The 26,119-nt window shown below is 37.6% G+C and overlaps 1 protein-coding gene across 3 annotated transcripts in view; it reads right to left on the bottom strand.

The window, feature by feature from the left end:
- RTN3 (reticulon 3) overlaps positions 1-26,119 on the bottom strand; it is a 63,200-nt gene extending 37,081 nt beyond the window's left edge. The window contains exons 1-2 of one of the 3 annotated variants that reach the window (XM_060404063.1): positions 7,717-25,926; positions 1-11 (exon numbers count right to left, since the gene is read on the bottom strand). The exon at positions 1-11 is cut by the window's left edge and continues 2,305 nt beyond it. Coding sequence is in view for 1 of the 3 variants with exons in the window: in XM_027960107.3 (XP_027815908.1) it covers positions 25,838-25,982 (145 nt within the window). In the remaining 2 variants the exon portion in view is untranslated. The other 2 variants (XM_027960107.3, XM_060404064.1) reach the window with 2 other exon arrangements.

The raw sequence follows: 26,119 nt of genomic DNA, 5'->3' as shown, positions 1-26,119 counted from the left end.
GCTCAATCCCTCTACGGCCAGAATTTGAAAGAAAAACAATTGTTTACCAGGTACAATTACACATTAGCTAGTCAGGCCAAGCAGCATGCTTTTTATTTTTAAATTCACATATGTATATATACACACACAGGATGTATATATACATACACACACATAAATATGTAACAAAAACAATGATCAACAGTTATCCTATAGACATGCATAAAATTGCCAGCAGTGAAACAGAAAAGGCTTATCATGCTACAAACTGCAAATGACAAAAAATTTTCATGACAAAATACTTATCAATCTACATTTTCCCTTTAATGGTAAAGCATGAAGAAGGTTATAATACAGACTGGATAATCTGGGGAAGTGTTTATTCCTTTTCCTTTGGTATTTAGTAGAGCTATTCAGCAGAAACAATGTAATCCATATAAAACAAACATATTATGAAGCACTGATACACTCTCATCTGTAGGTGAACAATTCAGAACACACCCCTTTTATAAAACCACTAGTAAGAGCCTATCTGAAGAGGAAAACAAGTGACGAGAGTTTTTCTTTCCCCAAGAGATACAGTAGATCCCCCCAGCCTGAAAATCAGGCTAGAAGTACTCCATTCTATCCACAGGGAAGGTGGGCCCCAGGCAGAGAGGGCCTTAATGTTTTAAAAGGGTACTGAAAACGTTGGTCTGTTCCAAAATCTCTTGTACCAATTTGTCAACTGAAAACTGAACTGCGTACCCTGGTTTCCTTTATTAAGAAGAGTGAACTCCAGAAAATCTTTTAAAACAGAAAATACTCCCCTAAAAGCAACACATTAATTCGGTCTTATCGGTTTTTAATATCACAGTAGCCACTGATTTACCACTGTTTTCCAACTCTCCAACCTAGGAAGTTTTTTTTACTGGAGAAAAGATCAGAACAACTGTCCCAAGGGCAGCAACGATGTCACCATTGTTCTCATACACTGTTGTATCTCTGGAGCTGGAACAAAGTAGGTCTTAAACAAAGTTCCAAATGAATGAATCAAAGATTCAGCTTGCTCAGGTGAGCCCTCAGGACAGAAATGCCTTCCTTGAGTGTGAATGAGCAATTGGGAAGATGTGAGAGAGAAAAACTTTTGCGATTACTTTTATTCAACTTATGTTTTTTCATTTGAGAAGCTGAGTAATAATTAGACAAAAGCAAAAGTATGACTTTATCCTATTCAAAATCATTTTATAAAGATGAAAAGAAATACTTAAATATCTTACTGCAAGAGGCAAAATTCTACTATTACAAAAATGTGTTTCCAAATGCCAGATAAAGTTCCTATATTTTAAAAGATTACTGAAATCTGATGTAACAGGATCTCTGACCTTTAGCACAGTGTAACCATAATCTGGGGGAAAAGTCTTCGTAAATTGAGAAAAAAATAATTGAAGTTTGGTGGTACAAATTGTACCCATGACATAAAAGTAAGCTACAATTTATATTTAGTTCTAACGCAGTAAACATGGCTTTGCATCTGTCATTGTACAGTATGGATAGACAGCAAGATTGATTAAGGATAAATGAAGCTCACCACTGCAGGTTAAGAGGTTTTAAGACCTGAAATTTAAAGAACTATGGACTACATTAATATCAGAATATTCCAGTCTGAGCTATGTATTATTATCAAATTTACTGGTGAATGTTTCTACCAGGAGACATTTAATGAACTAAATCTGGAATAAGGTAAAACTGAGACCCCCTGCCTTCAAACGAATGGAATCTTGAACAACACTGACTCCACCTCTCACAGGGAATGCTCAGCTTATATGTTTTATAGAGACTGAGATTTCAGATGAGTTAGACTTGTCATTTTACAGACACAAGTGGACAGAATGAATTAGTAATAATTCATGGTGAATTACTAAGTGCCACTATCATGTGCCTGACACTGTTTTAGAATCTAGATTAAAAACCAGTGAACACAGAAAAAATCCTTGCTTTCGTGGAGCTTACAGTACAGAGTGGGAGACAGAAAAGAAGCAAAGTCAACAGATAAAATGATGATGATGACGATGGTGACAATGGATTTGATGAAATGAAAAAGAAAGCAACTGATACTGGTGCTAATGAAAGAATGCACACAGTATCAGAAACAAACAAAAAAAAACACATATGGTAGGGAGCTTCCTGGTGGTCCAGTGGTTCGGACTTGATGCTTTTCTCTGCCAGCAAGACCTGGTTGACAAACTAAGATCCCACAAGCCATGTGGTGCGGCCACACACACAAAAAGAGGATGGTAGAAATGTTCTATGCTTTGTCAGGACACAAAATTCTCAGTTTTCTAAGCCTTGTTTCTCTTCTAACTTCCTTGAACTCTTAACACTCCAGAAGTTTAGAATTAGGTATATAATAATCTGAGGTAAAAACTAGATCAGGTTCGAAATCTTATTCTCAGACAACCAAGTTCTCTACTGAATGCCGTCACTTCTTGACAGACTTCATTTTACTGAAGATTCTTTAATATGACATAGCTATTATATACACAAAAATAGCTTTATCATGTTCCCTAATGATAATGTGACAATACTTGGAGCAGACAGTGTTTTCTGAAGGGACAGGTTTAGGGGCTAAACAGAGTATGATGCTGCATTCTTTCCTCAGTAATTAGGAGCGTAATTCCTCAGCTAATAGCATCTATTAGCTATTACTCTAGATATTAGCTCTCATGACAGTCAATCAAGCTTCCCCACATGTAGCAAAGTAAGTTAGCATTTTTGCTTTAATTTTAATAATTATCTTGCTTAGAATTTCAGCAAATGGAAAGAAGTTCATTTGGCTAATTGAAATTCTAACAAACTTGAACAGAGCTGATTTGTATCAAGACATGCAAAAAACCAGTCTGGAAGTAAAGTGCTTACAACGGTAAGAAAACATTAAATAAAACAAAGACCAGAATCTAATAGGTCTTTAGAAACTAAGCTCCATTGGCAAAGACTCTTCCAATTAGTCATCATGACACTTAATAGTCATTACTCAGAAATCTCCATTTACGTATATTATCTTAAATAAGACTAGGAAATTAAGTTGGCGGTCATACTCTAAATTTCTAGACCACTCCCAAACCCGAAAGTTGCAAAATCCTTTCATCACACTTACTAATGGTGTGTGGCCTTGTCAAGTTGCTTAATACCATCTGAAAATTGAGATACTAAAGCACCTAACTTAAGAATAGCTATGAGGATTAAATTGAGTTAATATATTAATTCAAAATTTTGACTGGAATACGGCAAAAGATCCATTTGACTAGAGAATCTTGCATGGAAATTGAAAAAGTTTCCCCCCTTCTATATCCAGAGTATTTTATCTCACAGAACAAGATGTAGTTAAGGCGCTAAGTCATGTCTGACTCTTGCAATCCCATGGACTCTAGCCTGCCAGGCTCTTCTGTCCATGGGATTCTCCAGGCAAGAATGCTGGAATGGGCTGCCTTTTTGTCCTCCAGGGGATCCTCCAGGCCCAGGGATCAAACCAGTCTCTTGCATTGCAGTTGTATTCTTTACCGCTGAGCCATCAGGGAAGCCCAACCACAGGATGAAGAAACAACTTTTAACCGAATACTGTGTATGTGTCAAGTGAATACTCTGAATTGAAAAAGCCTCTTCATATACTGTTTACTCTATCCTTCAAAATATCTTCTCTTACTCTCCAAACTGTCTTTTAGAAAAGGGTTTAGTATGTTTTTATTCAAGTGTTTTGTAACTTAATAATGAAAACACAATGTGATCTAGAAACAGGTAAGCAATAATAAATATTGTATATTACACTTCTTCCTTAAAACAGTGAATAACTTGGGATTATGCTAGTTACCATTTGGTTACTACCCAGCCTCAGGAAATTCATTACTTTTAGTTGGTAATATAGAAAAAGCATACACCAGTGAAGAAAGGGTGCCAGCCTGTAGTAAGCCACTAAGTTACGTATTCACATACATACTATGCTTATTCACAAAAGGGAGGCTTGAAATATTCAGGTATAGGTTTTCCTACACTTGAATTTTCTCATGTTCACAAAACAAGAGGGAAAGACAAATAATCGTGCAAAACAGTATCAGCAATTTTCAGCCAAAGCATTAAAATAGGAAGTTAGCTAGCAGACACTTTGCAGCCAAGCTAGATCCTAAACAAAAAGTCTATTTTGTACAAAGAAAAATGTTTTGCTTTTGTTAAAAAAAAAAAAAAAAAGGCTGTAACTGGCAATTTTTTTTCCCCTCAATGCTTGCCCCAAAGTTCAGTGTTTAACTTCCTATTCCATATGCCTACTGCATTACTCAAATTATTTGCAAATATACACTACTGCAAATGTGCTTCCAATTCTGGGTGGTGGATAGATCCTTCTTATAATCTTATTTTCAACCACTTTTCTTCCAATGTTTTCTACAGAAAATTGTAGTATTTTCCAGCCTCTACTTTTTATCAAAGATTTCAAAAGGAGAAACCAAATTTGATTTTCTATCTGATGGAGGGAGTACATCCCCCAGATGATAATAAATTACAACACTAACGCAATAATACGCTTAAAATGGTCATTTCTGCCTCTTGTGTTCTCATGTTAACATGACATCCTAAAAAAACTGTAAACCTTAAAATATCACTAATACATCATCTTCACTGGAGGTAATGGTTATAATATATGGACTTCAGAGTCCTAGGTATATCATTTACTCACTGTGTGACCTTGAACAAGTTATTTCACCATTTAAAACTCCAATTTCCTCAATTAGTAAAAGAAGCAGTACCTTTTCTCCATAAAATTGGTTGTGAGGATTAAATGAGATAAAAAAGTACTAGCCACAGTAAAACCTCAAAACAAACAAACAAAAAACAACCCATCCCAAATGACCACATAAACTACATCTATACCTCCTTATTTAACAGTACAGGAAAACGTTAGAATTCACTCCATTTTGAAATGCTCCAGGATTAAGTTGAAATTTAAATCTGCTTGATGAACTAAAAAAGGAATTAATAAGCAAAAAATTGGAAAGGACCTACTCAGGAATACAACTTACTTAAGAAGAACTGATTATTCTTGACATTCTCAACATAAATTAGTTTTCAAAAAGCTTAACAGGTTAGCTTAAGTAGTTGTATACTTCAAAGTAGTACAACTTAATAAAGACTACATAATTTCCTTTTGAAAGATTTAACTGCCCTTTCTTCTCAGTCCAAATTGATGACAACTTTGGGAATTCCCTGGTGGTACAGTGGTTAGAACTCAACACTTTCACTACTATGGGCCCAGGTTCAACCCCTGGTCTGGGAATCAAGATCCCATGAGCTTAGCAGCATGATCAAAAAACAGAAAAAGACAAGTTTTAGTACATGCCTCTCCTTGAAGTCCAATACTGATAAATATATATTTCAATATTAAAAATGTCATTCTTGAGCATGAAAATGCCATTTTTAATTACTGCTACATATTGCTTAATATGGCTTGAAAAGAGTGAAAGTGAAAGCCGCTCAGTTGTGTTCAACTCTTTGTGACCCCATGGACTGTAGCCTGCTACGCTCCTCTGTCCATGGAATTCTCCAGGCAAGAATACTCGAGTGGGTGGTCATTCCCTTCTCTAGGGGATCTTCCCAACCCAGGGATCGAACCCAGGTCTCCTGCATTACAAGCGGATTCTTTACCAGCTGAGCCACCAGGGAAGCCCTAATATGGCTTGGATATATATAAGCAAGGCACAATTCTCCAAGGCTAAATGGCTGAGGGATATGAAAGCCAGAGACAGATTAGCTGGGTTAGTGCCAGTTATGGACTCAAAGGTACCTGCTGGCGACAGTCACTCTGAAAGGCTGCAGCTGGGTGGAACTGGTCCTTGCTATTCTCTCCAGGGGGTTTAATCCAGTTAACTAAGTCCTACAACAGCTTCCTTTCCCTTGCTTTTATTAAGGCAGACTAGAAGCTACCAGTCTTGGCCACCCTAGAACACACCTAATCACTTGCCAAAGAGTGCCCTCAAAAGACTGAATCAGCTGATCTCCAGACCTGCCAATGAAGTAGAGCACCAGCTGGGTTGCTTTTCCATTATAGGAGAGAATGCTAGTAATAGAGGCTAGATTGGAACACCTTCAGGGATATGACATTTTTAACTGCTTTTTTACAATACAATACCCTTTAAATAACAACATATTCTGAATCTGCACTGGTCAAAATAACTATAAAAGGAAGAATGACAAATCTATTTTTTTGAACAAACTCTCATAGTCACTGTGAAACTGAAACCTGCTTGAACTTTTGTTTTAACTAGAAAAATCCCTTTTATTTACCTCTGATTTGCGTGTGCATATAGTTTCTCCTAATATGGATTAAAGTAATTTTTAAAACTATGACATATCTTCTCAACATTCTATATATTAGGCATGTTGTGATTAGGTTGTATTGTCACACTATTTAGACTATCAATTATTTCTATATGAAAAAAGTGACTATGAAGAAAGTATCTTAAAAGATCTGAAATACTTTGAGAAAATATAATTATTTGTTCTATTTACACTATATTTTTAACTGACATCCTCCAGAATAGAATAAGTATAATATCTATTTGCCTAAATTATTAAATTTCTCATGAGGAAAAAAATAACCTTAAAAATATAAATCTAGTTGGGTTCTAGATGTTGAGGATCAATTTGTATGTTTATTTCCTAACATTCACAAAATATCTATCTTTTAATATACACAAGTTAATTTCAAAGGTCATAATTTGACCCAGAAGATATCCAAATTCACACAGTGAGGCACATTATAAAGGAGTTGGGGACTCTAATGCTATCAGTCTGAAATGAATGCAATAAACTGTCTATCATGTTTCCCAAAAAGCAGATCAGACTCTGAAAAAAACTTTTACTACGTTTATTTTATCCTATTAGGTTCTTTATTCTTACAAGGTGAAAGTCTTCCTAATAAACCAGCATGCTCACTTTCATTCCAGCTAGGACAATAAACTCTTTGAACACGGCTTCTTAAACCTATCCAGTGAGTTTAGTTATCTTTTTTAAAATAATGATTTTCCGTTGACCTAACCCTGAGGTGGAGTACAAGAGCACAAATGAAACAGCACTTTTTAAAAATGCAAATCGAAGCAGCACAAAGCATACTCTCTTCCATATAGCTATCAACTCTGATTCCCTTCCTCATAAAACAACCCCCCCAAAACACCATAATTTAATCTCCAGGAAAACAAGCCTCGCTTGCCAAAAATTCAATTGACTTATTTAGTGTTCCCAGGCAATCTGGAACTGGCCTAGCTCTTGGGACGAATCTCAGGTAAGTCCACACTAAAGTATTCTAGCTAGGATGGTCTATTAGTTCAGTGGAAGCACAGTTTTATATAGTTTTCCCAAATGCACTACCTCTCCAAACAAATTAGATAACTGCAAATCAACAGGTTGAATGCATTCTGGACAAAGTGTGTTTTCTGAGCTGTAGTTCTTTCTACTCCAAGTTCTTTGGGCAAGTTTTTAATTTTTAAAATACTCAAAGTTACACCTAAAGCTTATGCTATGTTAAAGGGTCCACCCAGCCTCATTCTATTTTATTGAGCTTTACAATAAAGTCATTAGGAGTTGCTAACTTGCATTTAATTTTTATTTTAGGGAGTTTGGGGGCAACAGAAAACTCGTGCCTCATTTCCCCAGTTACAGCCTCTTTCTCAACATTTTTCTTTTATTAATGCACACAAAAAATGACAGACTTGCCTTGTGAGGTCGAAAATAGAGATACAGGCTGAGAGGAAGAGGAAGAAACAAAGGAATCTGAAAGAAAATATACAGCGTGAGAATTTGACAACCTCACATAGGAATTTGAGCTTTAACTTATTTTTTTAATTTGGCAAAGCATTGTAATTTCACTGGGTTTAAGGAAGAGGGGAAAACCCAAATCTGTATTTCCAATTACTGTTTTCACTCACCTGGCAGCAAAACCTTATTTCATTTTCAAAATGCATTTCTAAAAGTTAATCAATTCAATTTTTTCTGTCAGATATTCTCACCCACAAAGGAAGAAAAGAGGAACCCCTGGAATTTTTAAATAATCTCAAGAAAGATAATGCTCCCCTGCAACTTCATGCAGGAAAGAAAAAATAGGTATCTGAGTACTAACTAGTTTTGCTTAAAACAATTTTTAACTTCATTTTGAGAAGTCAGCCATGAATATAAGCATTTAAACACGTATAGTTGGCAACTATGTAAAACTGACGCTGAATACTGAAAAAAAAAAAAAAAATTTAAATCACAATTAATCCACTGGGAAAAACAGGACCAATGTAAGAAATCTCCTATCTCTAACACTGGGACTTATATTTCTCTAAATTTGGCAACATATATCAAAATTTTAAATGCATAGACTTCCCCTACCAACCCCTGAGCATATTCTTGAACTTGGTAAATATATCTGCATACATAAACAAAGACGATGTACATCAGGGAGGATATTCATAAGAGCGCTGATTATAAACACCGTAATAATCTAAATGACCATCGATAAAAGCCTAGTTAAATAGTTACCTCCAGATAAGGGAATAGTTGCCGCTACAAAAAACAATGAGATACAGCTATGTATGTTGATATGTTAAATTGAAAAGCAAAGTACTGAAGTTCATACAGTGTGCTTCCATTTGCTGGCTGGCAACAAAAGGAACTTTGAGGTCTAGGGCAGGAGGGAGATTTGCTTTTCATTACAACCTTTGGCCTTTAAAAAAATGAAACAAAGACTATAAACTGCCTTCAGTAAAAATGGGAAAAAAATTAATAAAACAACATGTGAAAAACAAAACCCTGAAAAAGTACCCCTAAGTATACCGATCTTTACTTAACTCCTTTTTCCCTTGTAATTTTAAAAATGTTTTCACAAATATCAGAAATAAACTTAAAATGAGGAGATTGCTTTAGAGGACTGGGCCACTGCTATACCTGCAAGCACTAATCTAAACACAACACAAGGAATATAGCCTATATTTTATAGGAACTACAAATGGAGTTTAACTTTTAAAAATTGTGAATCTTTGTATTGAACATCTGTAATTTACATAATATTGAACACAAACTATACTTCAATTAAAAAAAGAAAACTATTTAGTTGACAGAAACGGAGCACATTAACACCAAGGCAGAACTTAGTGGACAAGAGGCAGTAATTTGGTAACTCAAGACCAGAATTTTAAAACCCACTGTTTTTTAATTATCTTAAAATGAAGCACCACATTTACTCCTACCACTGAAAAACAGTATTCTTTTCTTTCTTAAAACAAGCATTTCTATTTAATGTTTCCAAATGGGTTAATGTCTACATGCAATTATCTTCAACATTAAATCTCTGCCAACTGAATAAACCTGAAAATCCAAACGCTAAGTAAGCCTGATGCTAAAAAAGATTCCATGAACCTACCTTTTCATTTCCACCTGACACCCTCCTAATGGAAAATTTCAACACAAAAATTTTTATGCAACACCATCTGTTCTGATACAGGACACAGATAATCAGAAGTAGTTTGCAACAATATTGCAAGAGCTCTTTTAACTTACAAAACCATACTGTATTCATATGCCATATTGATGCAGGCAACTGCACCCAAAAAAGGTGACCTTAATTCACAAATACTAATAATTATATCAAATATTATCTAAAAGTAACTAAGTCTAGGCACTGTAACAATGCAGAGATGATGGTTCTGCCCACAAGCAACTGAAAAAGACAATCCAGTAAAACTGTTTGCATTATGGGAAGAATGCATAGAGCAGAGGCAGAAGAGATGATGTTCATCAGATGAACAAGACAAGGGAAGGCAGTCTGGAGAGAAGGAACATCTGGCCAGATTCCAAATAGCTTTGAATATCATACAATGAAATTTGAATTGTATCATATAATGTGTAATGAGGACTCAATGAAGGTAAGGGACTGACAATACCTCATGTGTTTTAAAAACTCAGGGTAAAGTGAAAATGAAAGTTGCTCAGTCGTGTCCGACTCTGTGATACCATGGACCATACAGTCCATGGAATTCTCCAGGCCAGAATACTGGAGTGGGTAGCCTTTCACTTTTCCATGGGATCTTCCCAACCCAGGGATTGAACCCAGGTCTCCCACATTGCAGGCGGATTCTTTGCCAGCTGAGCCACATGGGAAGACCAAGAATACTGGAGTGGGTAGTTTATCCCTTCTCCAGGGGATCTTCCCCACCCAGGAATTGAACCAGGGTCTCCTGCATTGCAGGCGGATTCTTTACCAACTGAGCTATCAGGGGTAAAGTATGGACTTAATTGAAAAGCTCCTGAATAATCTTGGCAAGACATGAGGGCTTAAACTAAGGCAGTGAGGATGGGAATGAGGGGATGGATATGGCAGGAAAGAATGGGCAGGATTTTGAATCACTGGATGTTGGAGACTGGAGAAGCAAAAGTCAAAGGACTGAAGAACTACATGAAATGTGGTCAGCTAGGGTATGAGGAGGAATTCTTTGCATTAATTTCTACTAAGAAATAAACTGTCTAAGGCATATCTATGACAAAGTTTAATCCTTGAAAAGCTATGACAAACCTAGACAGCATATTAAAAAGCAGAGACATTACTTTGCCAACAAAGATCTGTATAGTTAAAATTACGGTTTTTCCAGCAGTCATGTATGGATGTGAGAGTTGGACCATAAAGAACGTTGAGCACTGAAGAACTGATGCTTTTGAACTGTGGTGCTGAAGAAGACTCTTGAGAGTCCCTTGGACTGCAAGGAGATCAAACCAGTCAATCCTAAAGGAAATCCATCCTGAATATTCATGAAGGACTGATGGTGAAGCTCCAATACTTTGGCTGACCTGACGCTAGGAAAGACTGAAGGCAGGAGGCAAAGGGATGACAAAAGATGAGAAGGTTGGATGGTATCATCAATTCAGTGGACGTGAGTTTGAGCAAGCTCTGGGAGATGGTGAAGGATGGGAAGCCTGGCGTGCTGCAGTCCATGGGTTGCAAACTGTCAGACACGACTGAGCAACTGAACAACAACAACAAAGGCGTATCTGATACAGTCAAAGCTATGGTTTTTCTAGTCGTCATGTATGGATGTAAGAATTGGTCCACAGAGAAGGCTAAGTGCCGAAGAATTGATGCTTCTGAATTGTGGTGCTGGAGACAACTCTTCAGAGTCCCCTGACCTGCAAGGAGATCAAACCAGTCAATCCTAAAGGAAATGCAACCTGAATATGCATTGGAAAGACTGATGTGGAAACGCCAATACTCTGGCCACTAGATGCACAGCGCTGACTCATTGGAAAAGACCTTGATGCTGGGAAAGATTGAAGACAAAAGGAAAAGGGGGCAGCACAGGATGAGATGGTTAGATAGCATCACAATTCAAAGGACATGACTTTGAGCAAACTCTGGGAGGTAGTGGAGGACAGGAGCCTGGCAAGCTACATTGTCCATGGGGTTGCAAAGAGTCAGACACGACTTAGCAACTGAACAACAATAAGGAATATCTAAGTGGAAACTGTTTACCAATATGAACAGGCTCAGGAGACAGGTAAGGTTATAGGTAAATATCTAGGAGCTAACACCTGGGTGAGAACTGACACCACCAGAGTGAATGAATTTGTCCAGGGAGAATCAAAGAGGTGTTAACAAAGGAATCTTGAGATACATGACCAATATTTACAGAGACTCTAAAAAGAATCACTAGTGAAGGAGTCAGAAAAGAGTCAATGTGGGGGAAACTGTTTTGTCACCTGAAGAAAGCTTTAGAGAATGATTAACAGAATTAAAAGCCAAGGAGTGGTGAAGACTTTGAAACGGGTCACTGAACTTAAGTAATCAAGTAATTCAGCACTGATGACTCTATGGTTAGAGGGAGGAGGGGGCCAGCCACTGAAAACTGAACAGAAGTTTAAAAAGCACTAAGAGCAAGTGTGCAGAGTATGGATGATAAAGAGAAGGACTAAAAACTGGGCACCAGTGAGAGAGAGGTAGAGTTGAAAGAGATTTTTTAGGAATAGAAATGACAAGTGTATTTATATAGAGAAAGGCGCAAGTAGAAGGAAAAATACTGAATATGAAAAAGAAGCAATATTTGCAGGAAAAAAGTCCAGAAAGTTGCTAGAAGATAAGGGATAAATGACCACAAGTGGACCTGATGAAACCTAATTCCAGTATGTAATCAGATTTATAAGTAAAAGAATAAATCTGTGCCTATATGTAGTTATAAGACTGTTCATCACAAATATTAAGGAAATTTAATAAAAGTTACTAGGGACTGCTTAAATAGGTTTTAGTATATCTATACAATGGGATATTATTCATTAAAAATTGTACTGTTGATGAGAATTTATTCATACTAAATGATGCTGATAATAAATGAATAAAAAAGAGCATTACAAAAGTAATTTTAAATAATGTGACCCCATTTTGGTAAAAAATACAAATTCATTTAAGAAGAAAAATGGATAATGATATTTACTCTCTGAGTAGAGGGATTATGAGTTTTTTCTCTTGCTTCTTTGAGTTTTTGAATATGAGGAACATGTATTATTTCTAGAGATTATTGTTACAAAATGAAAGGATATGCTACTCATTGATTTTTAATTTTCTTTATATTTTTGTTTACTAAATTTTCTATTATGAACATACATTTTTCTTATAATTCCTAACACATACCTGTGCTTCCCACCTACATGAAACGGATTAGTTACTTTAGAGGGAGAAAAAGGACACCTAAAATAGGATCTCTGGCAGGTCTCTCAATGAAACCGTTTAGTGACTAATCTTACTAGTATTTATACCACTGGATTTTCAATCTTCATAATAATTCAAGCTGCAACAAACTGTGAAAACTACAACAAACAAACAAAAAGTTCTCTTCGAAAACAGAGCTTCATTTCACGTACAGAGTCCCAAGTGTCTACGATAGACACTGAATTAAATATTTATATACATATTAAATCAAATCCTTACAAAAACTGAAGCTTATAAATGTCAGAATCAAGATTTAAACTTGAATGTTTTTTGAAAGCCAATGCTGCTTCTCTGTCTACCAGCCAGATCACTTGTCTCTTCTGCTGGTCTGTAATGTATGTGCTACTTATCTCAAAATTTACTAATCAAGTTTATGTATACATATTTTTGTGGTGGTTATACTTACGACATTCAGTTTATTAATTTAATTACATATGAACTCAGAATCAAATTATACAAAGTAAATCACTTAACATTTAGAAATACGAAGTAATACACTTCAATTAATATGAAGTAATACACTTAACATTTAGCTTTGTTTCTATTAACATTTCATGAATTTATTTAATTTTTCACATATATCTTTGGCATATATGTGCATCTTTATCATGATAGGGTACTTTTTGAATAAATGATTTTGAGTAAATAATTTTAAGTAATCAGAAAAGGTGAGCAATAGACTTTTCCAGAGCCCCGATCCTCTCATCTATGTATGTATTTTCAAGCCCTAGGATTATTTTATTATTTATTGAATCTTATTTCTCATGGGTTAGTTATATAAACTAAGGATTTAGTGTCACTTGTTCAAAATTTTTATAGATTATACTTCATTTAAAGTTACTTTAGGGACTTTCCTGGCAGTCCAGTGGTTAAGACTCCGTGCTTCCACTGAAGGGGGTTAAGATCATTGGTTAGGGAACTGGGATCCCACATACCATGAGATGTGGCCAAAATAAAGCAGCAATACTGATAAGGCTATTCTTAAAACTGGTCATATTCCTTGTGCTGTCTGATATCTCCCTGTAGCTATCTATTTCATTCATGGTAGTCTGTGCCTCTGCATCTACTCCTGTATCTTGCCCCAGCCCTTTCCCTTTCCTGACTCGTAACCACTAGCTTGTACTCTGAGTCTGTTTTGTTATACTCATTTTCGTTAGATTCCACATGCAAGTGATAACAGACAGTATCTGTCTTTGTCTATTTCTTCTTTTGTTCTCTTCCCTTGTGATTTGATGACACTCTTTAGTATTATGTTTGGATTCCTTTTTCTCTCTTCGCTTTTTTTGGGCTGCACCTCACGGCTTGCAGGATCTTAGTTCTCCAACTAGAGTTTGAACCCAGGCCCTCAGCAGTGAAAGCCCAGAGTCCTAACTGCTGGACTGCCAGAGAATTCCCTCCTCTCTCTTTTGGGTGTGTATCTATTACAGATTTTTGGTTTGCGGTTACCACGAGATTTCTATATATGTGATTATTTTAGGTTGCTGATCTCTTAATTTCAAACAAATCTTAACAACCCTACATTTATACTCCGCTCCTCTCTCAAGTTTATGTGTTAAAACTCCATCAAACAAAGACGATGGAGAGATCCTGTCCCCATACCTCTTAACCTTACCCTCCAGCAGTATGCTGAGTAGGTAAGCAGTGGAAAAACGGGGAGGAAAAATAGGAAAAAGGCACACCAGTGGAGGTTTCCAAATTCTTATCAAGCCTGTGTTAGACGGATTGCTGGGGCGGGGGGAGAGAAAGACAGAAAAAGCTTTGGATTGGATGTGAGAGTCAACTTTTGATTTAGATCAGGAGAGAATACACTAATAAACCTGATTGTTTGAATTTTCTAAACTGCAGTAAAAAACAGTTTCAATGAATTACTTATTTTGGTGGTATCCATTCCTTCAACACCAGCAGAATACAGACTACACTGTTAGAGAAATAAGTTATTCTGGGAACAACTTTGTAGAATGACTTCTATAACGTCAAAGCTTTTTCCTTTGTGCTAGTTTCTACAGATTATTAAAACTTCTTCTAGTACATAAAAAATGAAGTGTTTGAAATTTATCTAAAATTACTATAATGAAAATAAAAAATTAATCAGTTCTTTCAAACATCTTTTCTTATTCTAATTTTAAAACAAATTATTTTTGGACTTCTCTGGTCGTGAAGTGGTAAGAATCCACCTGCCAATGCAGGGCACACAGGTTCGATACCTGGCTCGGGAGGATCCCAACTGTCCCTGCGCCACAACTACCGAGATGGCACCTGCGCTCACCAACAAGAGGAGCCACTGCAATAAGAAGCCGATCTACCACAATGAAGAGCAGCCCTCGCCTGCCTCAACTAGAGAAAGCCCTCGTACAGAAATGAAGACCCAGCACAGACAAAAATAAGTAAATTTTATCATTTAGCTACCCTTTTTGCTTTATAGCTGAGCCCCCCTACACACACAAAAGGCATTCTTTCCACTCTCATAACCACAGTTCTTTCTTTTTTTAAATTTATTTTTTCATCGAAGGATAACTGCTTTGCAGAATTTTGTTTTCTGTCAAACATCAGTATCAATCAGCCATAGTTGTACACATGTCCCCTCCCTCTTGAACCTTCCTTCCATTTCCCTCCCCATCCCACCCCTCCAGGTTGACACAGAGCCCCTGTTTGAGTTCCTGAGACATACAGCAAATTCCCATTAATTATCTATTTTACATATGGTAATGTAAGTTTCCATGTTACTCTCTCCATACATTGTAGTTTTGATTTGCATTTCTCTAATAATGAGCGGTGTGAGCATCTTTTCATGTGTTTGTTAGCTGTCTGTACATCTTTGGAGAAATGTCTGTTTAGATCTTTTCTCCACTTTTTCAGTGGGTTATTTGTTTTTCTGGTATTGAGTTGTATGAACTGCTTGTGTATTTTGGGAATTAATCCTTTGTCAGTTGTTTCATTTGCTATTATTTTCTCCCATTCTAAGGTTTGTCTTTTTACCTTGTTTATAGTTTCCTTTGCTGTGTAAAAGCTTTTAAGTTTAATTAGGTCCCACCTGTTTACTTTTGTTTTTATTTCCATTACTGTACGAGGTGGGTCCTAGAGGATCTTGCTTTGACTTATGTCATCGAGTGTTCTGCCTATGTTTTCCTCTAAGAGTTTTATAGTTTCTGGTCTTAGATTTAGGTTTTTACTCCATTTTGAGTTTATCTTTGTGTATAGTGTTAGAAAGTGTTAATGTAGCTGTTCAGTTTTCCCTGTACCACTAATTGAAGAGGCTATCTTTGCCCCATTGTATATTCTTGCCTCCTCTGTCAAAAATAAGGTACCCAAAGGTGCGTGGGTTTATGTCCGGCCTTTCTATCTTGTTCCATTGGTCTATATTTCTGTTTTTGTGCCAGTACCATACTGTCTTGATGACTGTAGCTTTGTAGTACAATCTGAAGTCAGGAAGGTTGATTCCTCCAGCTCCATTCTTCTTTCTCAAGACTGTTTTGGCTATTTGGGGTCTTTTCTGTTTCCATATGAATTGTGAAATTTTTTGTTCTAGTTCTGGGGAAAATGCCATTGGTGATTTGATAGGGATAACAGTGAATCTCTAGATTGCATTTGGCAGTACAGTGATTTTCACAATATTGATTCTTCCTAGCCAGGAACATGGAATATCTCTCTATCTGTTTATGCGGTCTTTGATTTCCTTCATCACTGTCTTATAATTTTCTGTATACAGGTCCTTTGTCTCCTTAGGTAGGTTTACTCCTAGATATTTTATCCTTTTTGTTGCAACGGTGAATGGGATTTCTCTGGTTTTTCATTGTCAGGATATAGGAATGTAACTGATTTCTGTGTATTCATTTTGCATCCTGCAACATTGCTAAATTCACTGATTAGTAATTTTCTGATAGTATCTTTAGGGTTTTCTATGTACAGTATCATGTCATCTGTAAAGAGTGAGAGCTTTATTTCTTCTTTTCAAATCTGGATTCCTTTTATTTCTTTTTCTTCTCTGATTGCTGTAGCTAGGACTTCCAAAACTATGTTGAATAATAGTGGTAAGTGGACACCCTTGTCTTGTTCCTGATCTTAGGGGGAATCCTTTCAGCTTTTACCACTGAGAGTAACGTTTGCTGTGGGCTTACCATATATGGCCTTTACTATGTTGAGTAAGGTTCCTCTTATGCCCATTTTTGGGAAGAGTTTTAATCATAAATGTATGCTAAATTTTGTCAAAGGCTTTTTCTGCATCTATTGAGAGTATCATATGGTTTTTATCTTTCAGTTTGTTAATATGGTATATCACACTGCAAATATTGAAGAATCCCTGCATCCCTGGAATAAACCCAACTTGATCATGGTGTATGAGCTTTTTAAAGTGTTGCTGAATTCTGTCTGCTAGAATTTTGTTGAGGATTTTGCATCTATGTTCATCAGTGATACTGGCCTGTGGTTTTATTTTTTTGTGTCATCTTTGTCTGTTTTTTTCATGACCACAGTTCTTGATGGCAACTCAGGATCTCAGTAAAAACTGCTAAACTGAGCCAGTTACTGTCCTCTCCCTCATCAGAGCTCCAGGAACAGGCAGACTGATTTTCTCCCCAAACTTTATGCCATTTTTTCCTTTTTTAAAACCTTTTTGTGCTTACTAGACCTCCACTACATTACTCATACCTACTTGCCTCTCCCCAAACAATTTCTATTTCATGATTAAAGCTTTCTCTATTAAAAAATTATTTTAGAAAATTTTATATTTACAGAAAAGATTGTTGCTTTTATTCAGCACTGTTTCTGCTGTTGTTAACATGTTATATTAGTATGGTGGTATTGATAAATGTCACAATTAAAGAACTAATATTGATACATTACTAATAACTAAAGCCCATACTTCCCTGAGATTTCAATAACTTTTCCCTAATGCCCCCTCCCTGTTTCAAGATCCCATCTAGGAAACCACATCACATTTTGTCATCATGTATCTTTAGCCTCCTTTGGACTATGACAATTTCTCAGGCTTTCTTTACTTCGATGATCTTGACAATTTTGAAAAGGACTGCTCAAGTATATTTCACAGAATGTCCTACAATTTGGGCTTGTCTGATGTTCTTCTCATTGTTAGACTGGAGTTATGAGTTTTAGGGAGGATTACCACTGAGGGGTAACCCTTCACTGAAGTAAAGGGCTGCCTTGTCATACAACATCAAGGTATGTACTATTAATATGACTTATCAGTGATGATGTTAACCTTGATCCCCTGGCTGAGGTAGAGTTTACCAAGTTTCTCCATGGTAGTACTTTTCCCCACCCTTCTATACTGTACCCTTTGGAAGCAAGTTACTAAGCATTTCCCCCACTTAAGGCATGGGGGAGAATCTACATAAACTGGCAGGCTAATTTTTAATAATTTTAATTTACTAGAGCTAATATAACTATTATAAAAATAGACCAATTAACAATGTTTTGGCCCTCTGGAATCAATAAACCAAATAAGAGCTAATATCCGTTCAACTTATTTGCTATTGGAAACAAATTCCAATCGGACTGGAAGCACCTTATGGCTAAGGATCATCTTATATGTCCCTGCATCTTTCATAAGGCACAGAATATGATGGTCAGCATACAGTAGAAGACACAGGATATGGAGGCTTGAACATTTATAGAGCCTTAGCAAGAGTTTAAATTGTTATTTGAGAAACAGACTTTGAGTCTGGACATTAGCCCTACTAATGTAATAGTTATGCATTTCACTCTAGGAGAAGTCAAGATGCTCACTCTGTTACAACACAAAAGAGTTGGAAAACTTTCTTGGTACATATGTAGAGTAAATGCATATGCAAACTAAGAGGAAAAATAAGCAGAACTCTTCTTGCAAAAGAAACAAAATTAGAAAGTCTGACAAAGAAACAAAATGAAGCATAAAAATAGTAAATCAGTTACAAATGTTTTAATAACCCAACTTCTAAGTAGCACTATATTTACTGTTAAGAATATTTTACTCTTCTGCAAATAATGTTTGAAACATATTAAATCAAAATCTCAGATTCTGTTAGAAGATGGAAATCAGACTTATTTTAACACATTTTAAAATTCTGCCACATCATACTAGGTTACTACTGAGTAGTTAATAGAAGCGAATCTCTAATACACCAAAATGTGGCATTGAAGTGGTTATAATTTTCTGGATTTAAAGCCATTAGTGGAAAATACTAGAGTCCAGAAGTAAGTAGTAAATGAAGACAATCTTAAACATACAGTATATATGAAAAGTCTCTCCTCAGCACCAAAATGAATATATCAATTTCCATATGCAGAAGGTTTTACAAAGTTTACAATCTGATTTTCAAAAACAAAATTTTCTTAACCTGAGGTTTATGAGTAGATTTTATAGTAGTTCATGAATCTGTGAAAGTTGATGCAATACTTCAGTTATATGCATTATTTTCCCGGGAGTAGAGGTTCTCCATCTACTCATCCATTCCATAATGATAAAGTCTTTGCTCTCATTAAGAAAATACAAAGGCCTGCTCTGTGCCAGGTTCTGACAGGCATCAGAGATAGAGCAGTGAATAAAACAGCAAAAATCTCCACTCTAATGAAACTTCTATTTTGTGGCAGGCAGACAATATACAAAATAAATAAGTCAAATACTGTAAGACAGATTATGACAAGTGATAAGAAAAATAAAGCAGGAAAAGCCTGTAAGGTGTTTTTCTCTTATGCAATTTTGATAAGGTAGCCAGGCAAAGATCTAAGGGTGGTGAGAAAGCGAAGAGCTGTGAGAATGTATGAGGGAAGAGCATTCTAGGCACAGTGAACAGCAAATAAGACACTGAGGGAGGTATTCCTGGTGTGGAAAACAAGATCAGTGTGGCTAAAGCTAGGTGAGCAAGGGGCAGGCTAGGGCCAGATATTACAGGGCTTCATAAGCTTTCTAAGGACTTCAGCATTTAATCTGAGTGTGATCAAAAGAGACTAGGGCATATGCCAATGAGTGAAATGATCTGACTTACATTTTTCAGACTCACACCAGCTGCTGTGTGGAGAAAAGACTGAAGAGAGCCAAGAGAGAAAGTCTGGAGATCAGTCAGGAGGCAACTGCAGTAATTCAGGAGAGCTATGACAATAGTCTGGACCAGGGTAGTAGTGATGGAGCTTGGGAAAACTGGTAGTCACTGTAGAATCAGTAAGATTTGCTGATTGCTGCGTAAAGGAAAGAGAGGAATCAAGGGCATTTAAAATGAGGAAGAGAGACTTCTCTGGCAGTCCAGTGGTTAAGATTCCATGCTTCCAACACAAGGAAGGGTTCAATCCCTGGTCAGGGAGCCAAGATCCCGCACACCTCACGGTGAGGTTAAAAAAAAAATAAATGAGAAAGAGAAGTAACCACTGGATTTAATAACATGGAAAATAACTGGTATATTTGATGAGAGAAGTTTCTGTAGAAAAGTGGAGCAAAAAGCCACCTGGCTTAGAAATCATGGGACCAGAAGTGAAGGTTTCTAAGTTAACTGAACTTGGTTAACCAATAACTGAATTTAAGAGGGTGACAGAACTATTTTTATCACATGTTGTTTCAAATTTGAAAGAGAGGCAGTGTACGTATTTGAAAGAACTGAGTTGGATCCTTAATCCCTGTTTCATCGTACCTTTAACTTCACAGCCACAATGCTTGATGTATGCTTAAATATTTGTTAAATTAACTTAATGTACTGGCACAAATTAAACCATAAAGCAATACACAAGTGTAAGACATAAATCAAGTATTTCTGCCTTTTATGTAAAATGAAGACAATGCCCACTGTTGAAATGCTTTCAGGTGGCTCCATATTAGTTTTGCTAAAAATGTTTTTCAGAATACCTTTCAATATGTCCTCAAGGGCAAACTGCCAGTGAGGAAGAAGTCTAGAGAGCGCCTGTCTCCAACACCACGCCCCCACCCCCAGGTTATGATGATGTGCTTATGAGGAAAACTGAACCAACAGACTGGAAAAAACAGGTAAGAATGTTTCTTTGAAATTTAAAGAGACCATCACAAGAGGAAGCTAACTGCTAACAATTACCCACCCTATCACAAAATGTAAAACAGAAACACAAATCCTATAAAGTATTTACAGGGATTTTCTGCAGGAGTTCCGCAGTGGTCCACTGGTTAAGATTCAGTGCTTTCACTGCCGTGGCATGAGTTTAGTCCCTGGGTTGAGGAACTAAGATTCCTGCAAGTGGCAGAGTGCAACCAAAAACAGAAAAGTAAGAAATAAGGGGATTTTCTCTGAAATTGCAGTATTACAGAGTAACATGTCCTACTCTAGTAACAGATGTTACTAGTCACAGATATGTAGTAAAACACTGCAATGATGCAATCATAAGCAATACTGATTACAGCTAAATTTACTTAATATACATGCGAGCGTGCTAAGTCACTTCAGTTGTGTTCGACTCTTTGCAACCCCACGGACTGTAGCCTGCCAGGCTCCTCTGTCCGTGGGATTCTCCAGGCAAGAAGGCTGGAGTAGGTTGCCATTCTCTTCTCCAGTGGATCTTCCCAACCCAGGGATAGAACCAGCGCCTCTTAAGTGCCCTGCATTGGCAGGCAGGTTCTTTACCACTAGTGCCATCTGGGGACTTCCCCGTGGCTTAGACGGTAAAGAATCCATTGCCTGCAATGTAGGAGACCTAGGTTCAATCTCTGGGTTGGGAAGATCCCCTGGAGGAGGGCATGGCAACTAACTCCAGCATTCTTGCTGAGAATCCCATGGATGGAGCCTGGCAGGCTACGGTCCATGGCGTTGCAGAGTCCGAGCTGAACCGACACTATTGAGTGACTAAGCACAACACAGCACAGCGCCACCTGGGAAGCCCATTCAGTATACACGCTTCTCAAAAACACCTGTGACATACCCCACGATCCAAAATAATTCTAGAAGCGCTGTTATACATAAGCGGGAAAAAACTTCAGTCAGTCTCCTATGCAACTCCTGAATGACTTAAATCATATGAACATAATATCAACTTGGTAATTTTCATCTAAAAAGTTATACTACAAAATTTATATTTATTTCATAAGTCTGTACAATTAAGGAGGCAGTTATAAATTCATCATTAACGATAAAGTTGGACACAGACTATAAGGTATGTACATACAACAAATACACATAGTTAATCATTTATTTGGAGCTTTTGTAATTCTGCTCAGAATTACAAAAATGGTAGTTCTAGGTTTATGGCTAGTCTAAAGAGAAGTGCCCTTCTACAGAACAATGTCTTGACTCACACAAAACTGGCAACCTTAATGTTCCTTCTGCCCTTCAATGACACGTCACCAATTCCTTCACTACCAAGCTTCATTTACAGATGCTTATAAACTGCACAAGATTAAACAGATGACTACTGTATCAGTAAGGATATATAATTTCCTCATCACAGAAAACAGTTGGACACGAGTGAGGGACTGGATAACACCACCACCACAGAATACAGTAAAAGTGATATTAGTTTCATTTTGTTTACAGACCATCTCTAAAATAATAAAAATAAAAACACCAATGCTCTTACCAGCTACTACATAAACAATTCCTTAGAGATTTCAATTTAAGGAAGGTGTAAGTGTTAAATATATGTGGACTGGTTTGTTTGATCAGAATGGTTAAATTATTTGTGAATCTGACTCTAAAAGAAAACAGCATTAAAAGGTATCTTCTACTCCCAGGGGATCAAAACCATTCAAATCAACAAGCATTTGTGAACCATACTACATGACCATTCTTGCCCTTTCCTGTCCTCTTGCTTCCAGTGACAGGAGTTTTATAATGTATCATAACTATACTTATGGTCAGCATGCTGCAGAAAATATCTTAGCATACTGATGCCAAGCGACCTATGAAACATCTTGGCTTCACCCCCAACTTCTTTAACAGGTCAGTTAAGTGAAAGGAGTGGCAGCTCTTATAAATATGAGGGGTCAAAAGCTGAAAAAACCAATTCACTTTTATAAAGAAGAACAAAGTATAAGAGCATCCTTTACTGTGAGAAAGATTTATGATTTCTCACTTCTTATTCAATTGTTCTTTGTATCTATATATTTTAAACCTACAAATCGATGTATCAAATACTAGGTATTGTTATTCAATAAAAGTTAGGATTTAAGGGCAGCAAATTTGTCTAGGTCACATTCCTGAGGCTCAGGATGTGCACAAGGTGATATGGTCAATAAGCATAGACAGGACTGAAATATAGGTATCTCTGGAACTCAAGTCTGTGTGTTTATCACCATATTACACACTCACTGCTAATCTGACATGTGTACAATACAGACTTCAGTGTTGAACAGGTAGGTAGTCAGAGGTTTTTTTTTACTTAAGAGTTAAGACTGAATATAAATTACATAATCATGCGATTGACTGATATGTTAGAACAAAGCGTAAAAATGAAGCCATAACAAGTACATGGAACAACTCAGTTTCTCGAGTGAGGAAAGAAGTAATTAAAACAAAAACTTATGTGCGTGTTTTTTTTTTAAGTTGTCCAAGCTGTTTTTTTGCTTTGAGCTAACTTCCATGAACAGATACAAGAAATGTAGCTTTATTTTGGCACCATGATTTTCAGAGCAATAATAAAGAACCGTCTCTAGCAAGTTAAAGAATTTCAAAGGTGATAGACAGTAAACTATTAAACCACTTTTAAAGCTCAGGCAATAGACAGGTGTCTATACTTGATATCTAGTAAGGCAACCCTCATCCTAAAAAGAATACTAATTATTTATGTATCTTTCACCTCAACCTCAAATTTCTGCCTCTGAAATCTTTGTTGTTCTTCAAAGGCAGAAATCTGGGAAGCCAATCCTGGCTCCTGACCTTCTCCAAGCATACATCACTGCCAGCTGCACTAACACTGAACGCACTGGATGAGAGAGCGCTATCACTAATCACTTTTTAAAAAATATAAATTTATTTATTTTAATTGGAGGCTAATTACTTTAAACTAATCACTTTTAATTAGAAATTAAATTTTAAAATTTGTTACTAAACAGGTAGGTCTAGACACAATTGTTTCCTGCAGGCATCAAGTGACCATCTACTCTTTTTTTTTAAACTCTTATTTTAAGTTTCTAAAACCAAGAGAAGCTTGGTGAATGAAAATGAAGCTAAAAGTTGACATTAACACCTACAGATTTTTAAAACACGGTAAATTTTTAAAGAATCCATTTTATGAGTCAAATTTTGTAATAACAAACTTCATCTTATTTTCATGGTGCAAAAGCCTGAGACATTTCCTCTGAGAGATGGAGAAAACATGTAGCAAGGAGGAAGAGCTCTGGCAATGAAATTCTGACTATACACTACAGTGTCTTAAGCTACACTTTTCAAGTAGTGACCTGACAAATGAGGATCTTGCACTGAACTCACTAAAACTGTATTAATGATTTTTATACAATATTAATACACATTTGCAGTGGATAAGAGTTCAAGGTGGCGAAAGTATCTATTTTTCACGTGTATCAAAAATTTAAAATCAAGAAAATCAAAAGGTATGCACAAAAGGGCCAACAACGTAACCAATGACAAGTGATTAAAGCCAAAACACCAAGTTGCTAAGTATATAAGGAAGCTGCTGTTCATCTGGACCGTTGCCCAGAACACAAAAATTTGGAGGAGAAATGGTAGTGGTTTAAAGGGGACAGGGGTTCTAAATTTGCTGCCTCATTCCTTTATCTGGACAGCTCATCTTGGCCTTGCAGAAGCTTCCTTTGATAACTGTTTCTACTGAAATGTCCATAACCACACTGGAAAATCCGAACGGGTACCAAAGCATTTATGTGGAAATCCACTGTTTGAAAAACACCTAGAGAATATATTTAAAGCTAAGATAAATTTTGTTCTTTAGAGAATCAATGCAAGATTCTCGCAAAGGAGACAAGGAAGCATTTTAAAACGTCTCAAAATTCTTTAAGGTAGCTAAATAAAGAGCAAAATTATCTGTACTCCCCCGAGCTTATGGTCCTTCGACAAAAATCTTTTCTTCTTCAAAGACTGAGTTCCTTTAAGAACCACCACCACCTGCTCATGGTGCTTTTTTTTTTTTCCCTCAAGAAGGCATCTGCACTGCAGATCTCCGCCCGAGGGGAGCTTGCCAGCCAGCCCCCACCAGCAGGCAGACGCGTATACAATGGAAACTAAAAGCGGCCTGCAGCTTCCCTCCTAGTCTTTCATAGAGATGCGAGGAGAAGGGGGTTCCACCAGCCCCCTGCTTTGTCTGAATTTTCTCCCCCTCCTCCCTTTCTGCGGGAAACACCCCTTTTGTTATACTTCGATCAATAACAGCCGACAAAAAGCATGGAATTAAAACGTCGATTGCTTGGCATGACTCTATCTATTCTCTTCTAGAATATAAGCTGCTAACCTCGTGTCCCCACCCCCACACCGCGCCAGTGAAGAGCAGGCTGTGTTGCAGATGCAGCCACGGATCCATCTTGGACCGTCAGCAGCTCCCTCCCAAATCTTCCCTGAGCTATTCGCATCACGCCTCCTTCTACCTCCGAGCCTCTGAAAAATCGGGCATTCCGACTCAGGCCACAAAAAAATTATTAAAGGCGGATGAAAATAGTACAGAAAACGGCTTTAGTGTTTCTATTAAACTTCCTCATTCTCCCCATGGGTAACCGAAAAAAAAAAACCACCCCATATTTTCTGGAAGACAACCATGAACGGCTGCTTCTGTCAACACCTGTCCGCAAACCTGCAATGCAACCCAACCCTTTCACCGCCATCCCCTCAAAATCCTAACAGGGCATTTCTCCTACCACCAACCTGCCCCGATCCTCTCAGTCTCTCTAATCCTCCACTAAATCACCCCGGTTCAGAGGACAAATTCGCACCCCCCCTCCACTGGTGTCTTGCGCCCACCTGCCCAGTCTCGGCGTTAACGCCCACCCGCGGGAATATCTCCCCTCCCCCAGTCTGTTTTCCCCACACCCCGTTATTTCCTCACCGCCTGCAAGACCCGTCACCCCCCTCCCCCTTAGCCCATTTTCCAGACGCTCCTTCCCGGGGCTGAAGCCTCCAGGACGCGAGGATGATGTGCCGTCCCTGACCCCCTAGGGTCCCCCTCCCGAGGTCGGGGTCCGCCGGCGCGCCTCACCCGCACAGGAGGAGCTGCAGCTCTTCGTCCCCAGGGCGGGGCAGGCTCCCGGGCTCCCGCTGCCACCACCGGGCGCAGAGGACTCGGCCCCGGAGGACGACGAGGAGACGGACGGGGACTGAGTGGCTGCCGACGGCTCCGCCATGGCTGCGCGAGCAAAGGCGGGAGAGGGGTGAAGAGAGATGTGGGACGGGAGACAGGGAGGGGAGAGAAAATAATCCGGCAGCTGGCTCTCCAAAATCGCCTCGCCTCTCCTACTCCGAGGACAGACTCCGACGGACT

Source organism: Ovis aries, chromosome 21 (genome assembly GCF_016772045.2).
Source record: "Ovis aries strain OAR_USU_Benz2616 breed Rambouillet chromosome 21, ARS-UI_Ramb_v3.0, whole genome shotgun sequence".
Classification (NCBI taxonomy): domain Eukaryota; kingdom Metazoa; phylum Chordata; class Mammalia; order Artiodactyla; family Bovidae; genus Ovis; species Ovis aries.
The sequence above is the reverse complement of the archived record's forward strand: the minus strand, read 5'-3'. Positions and strand labels throughout refer to the sequence as shown.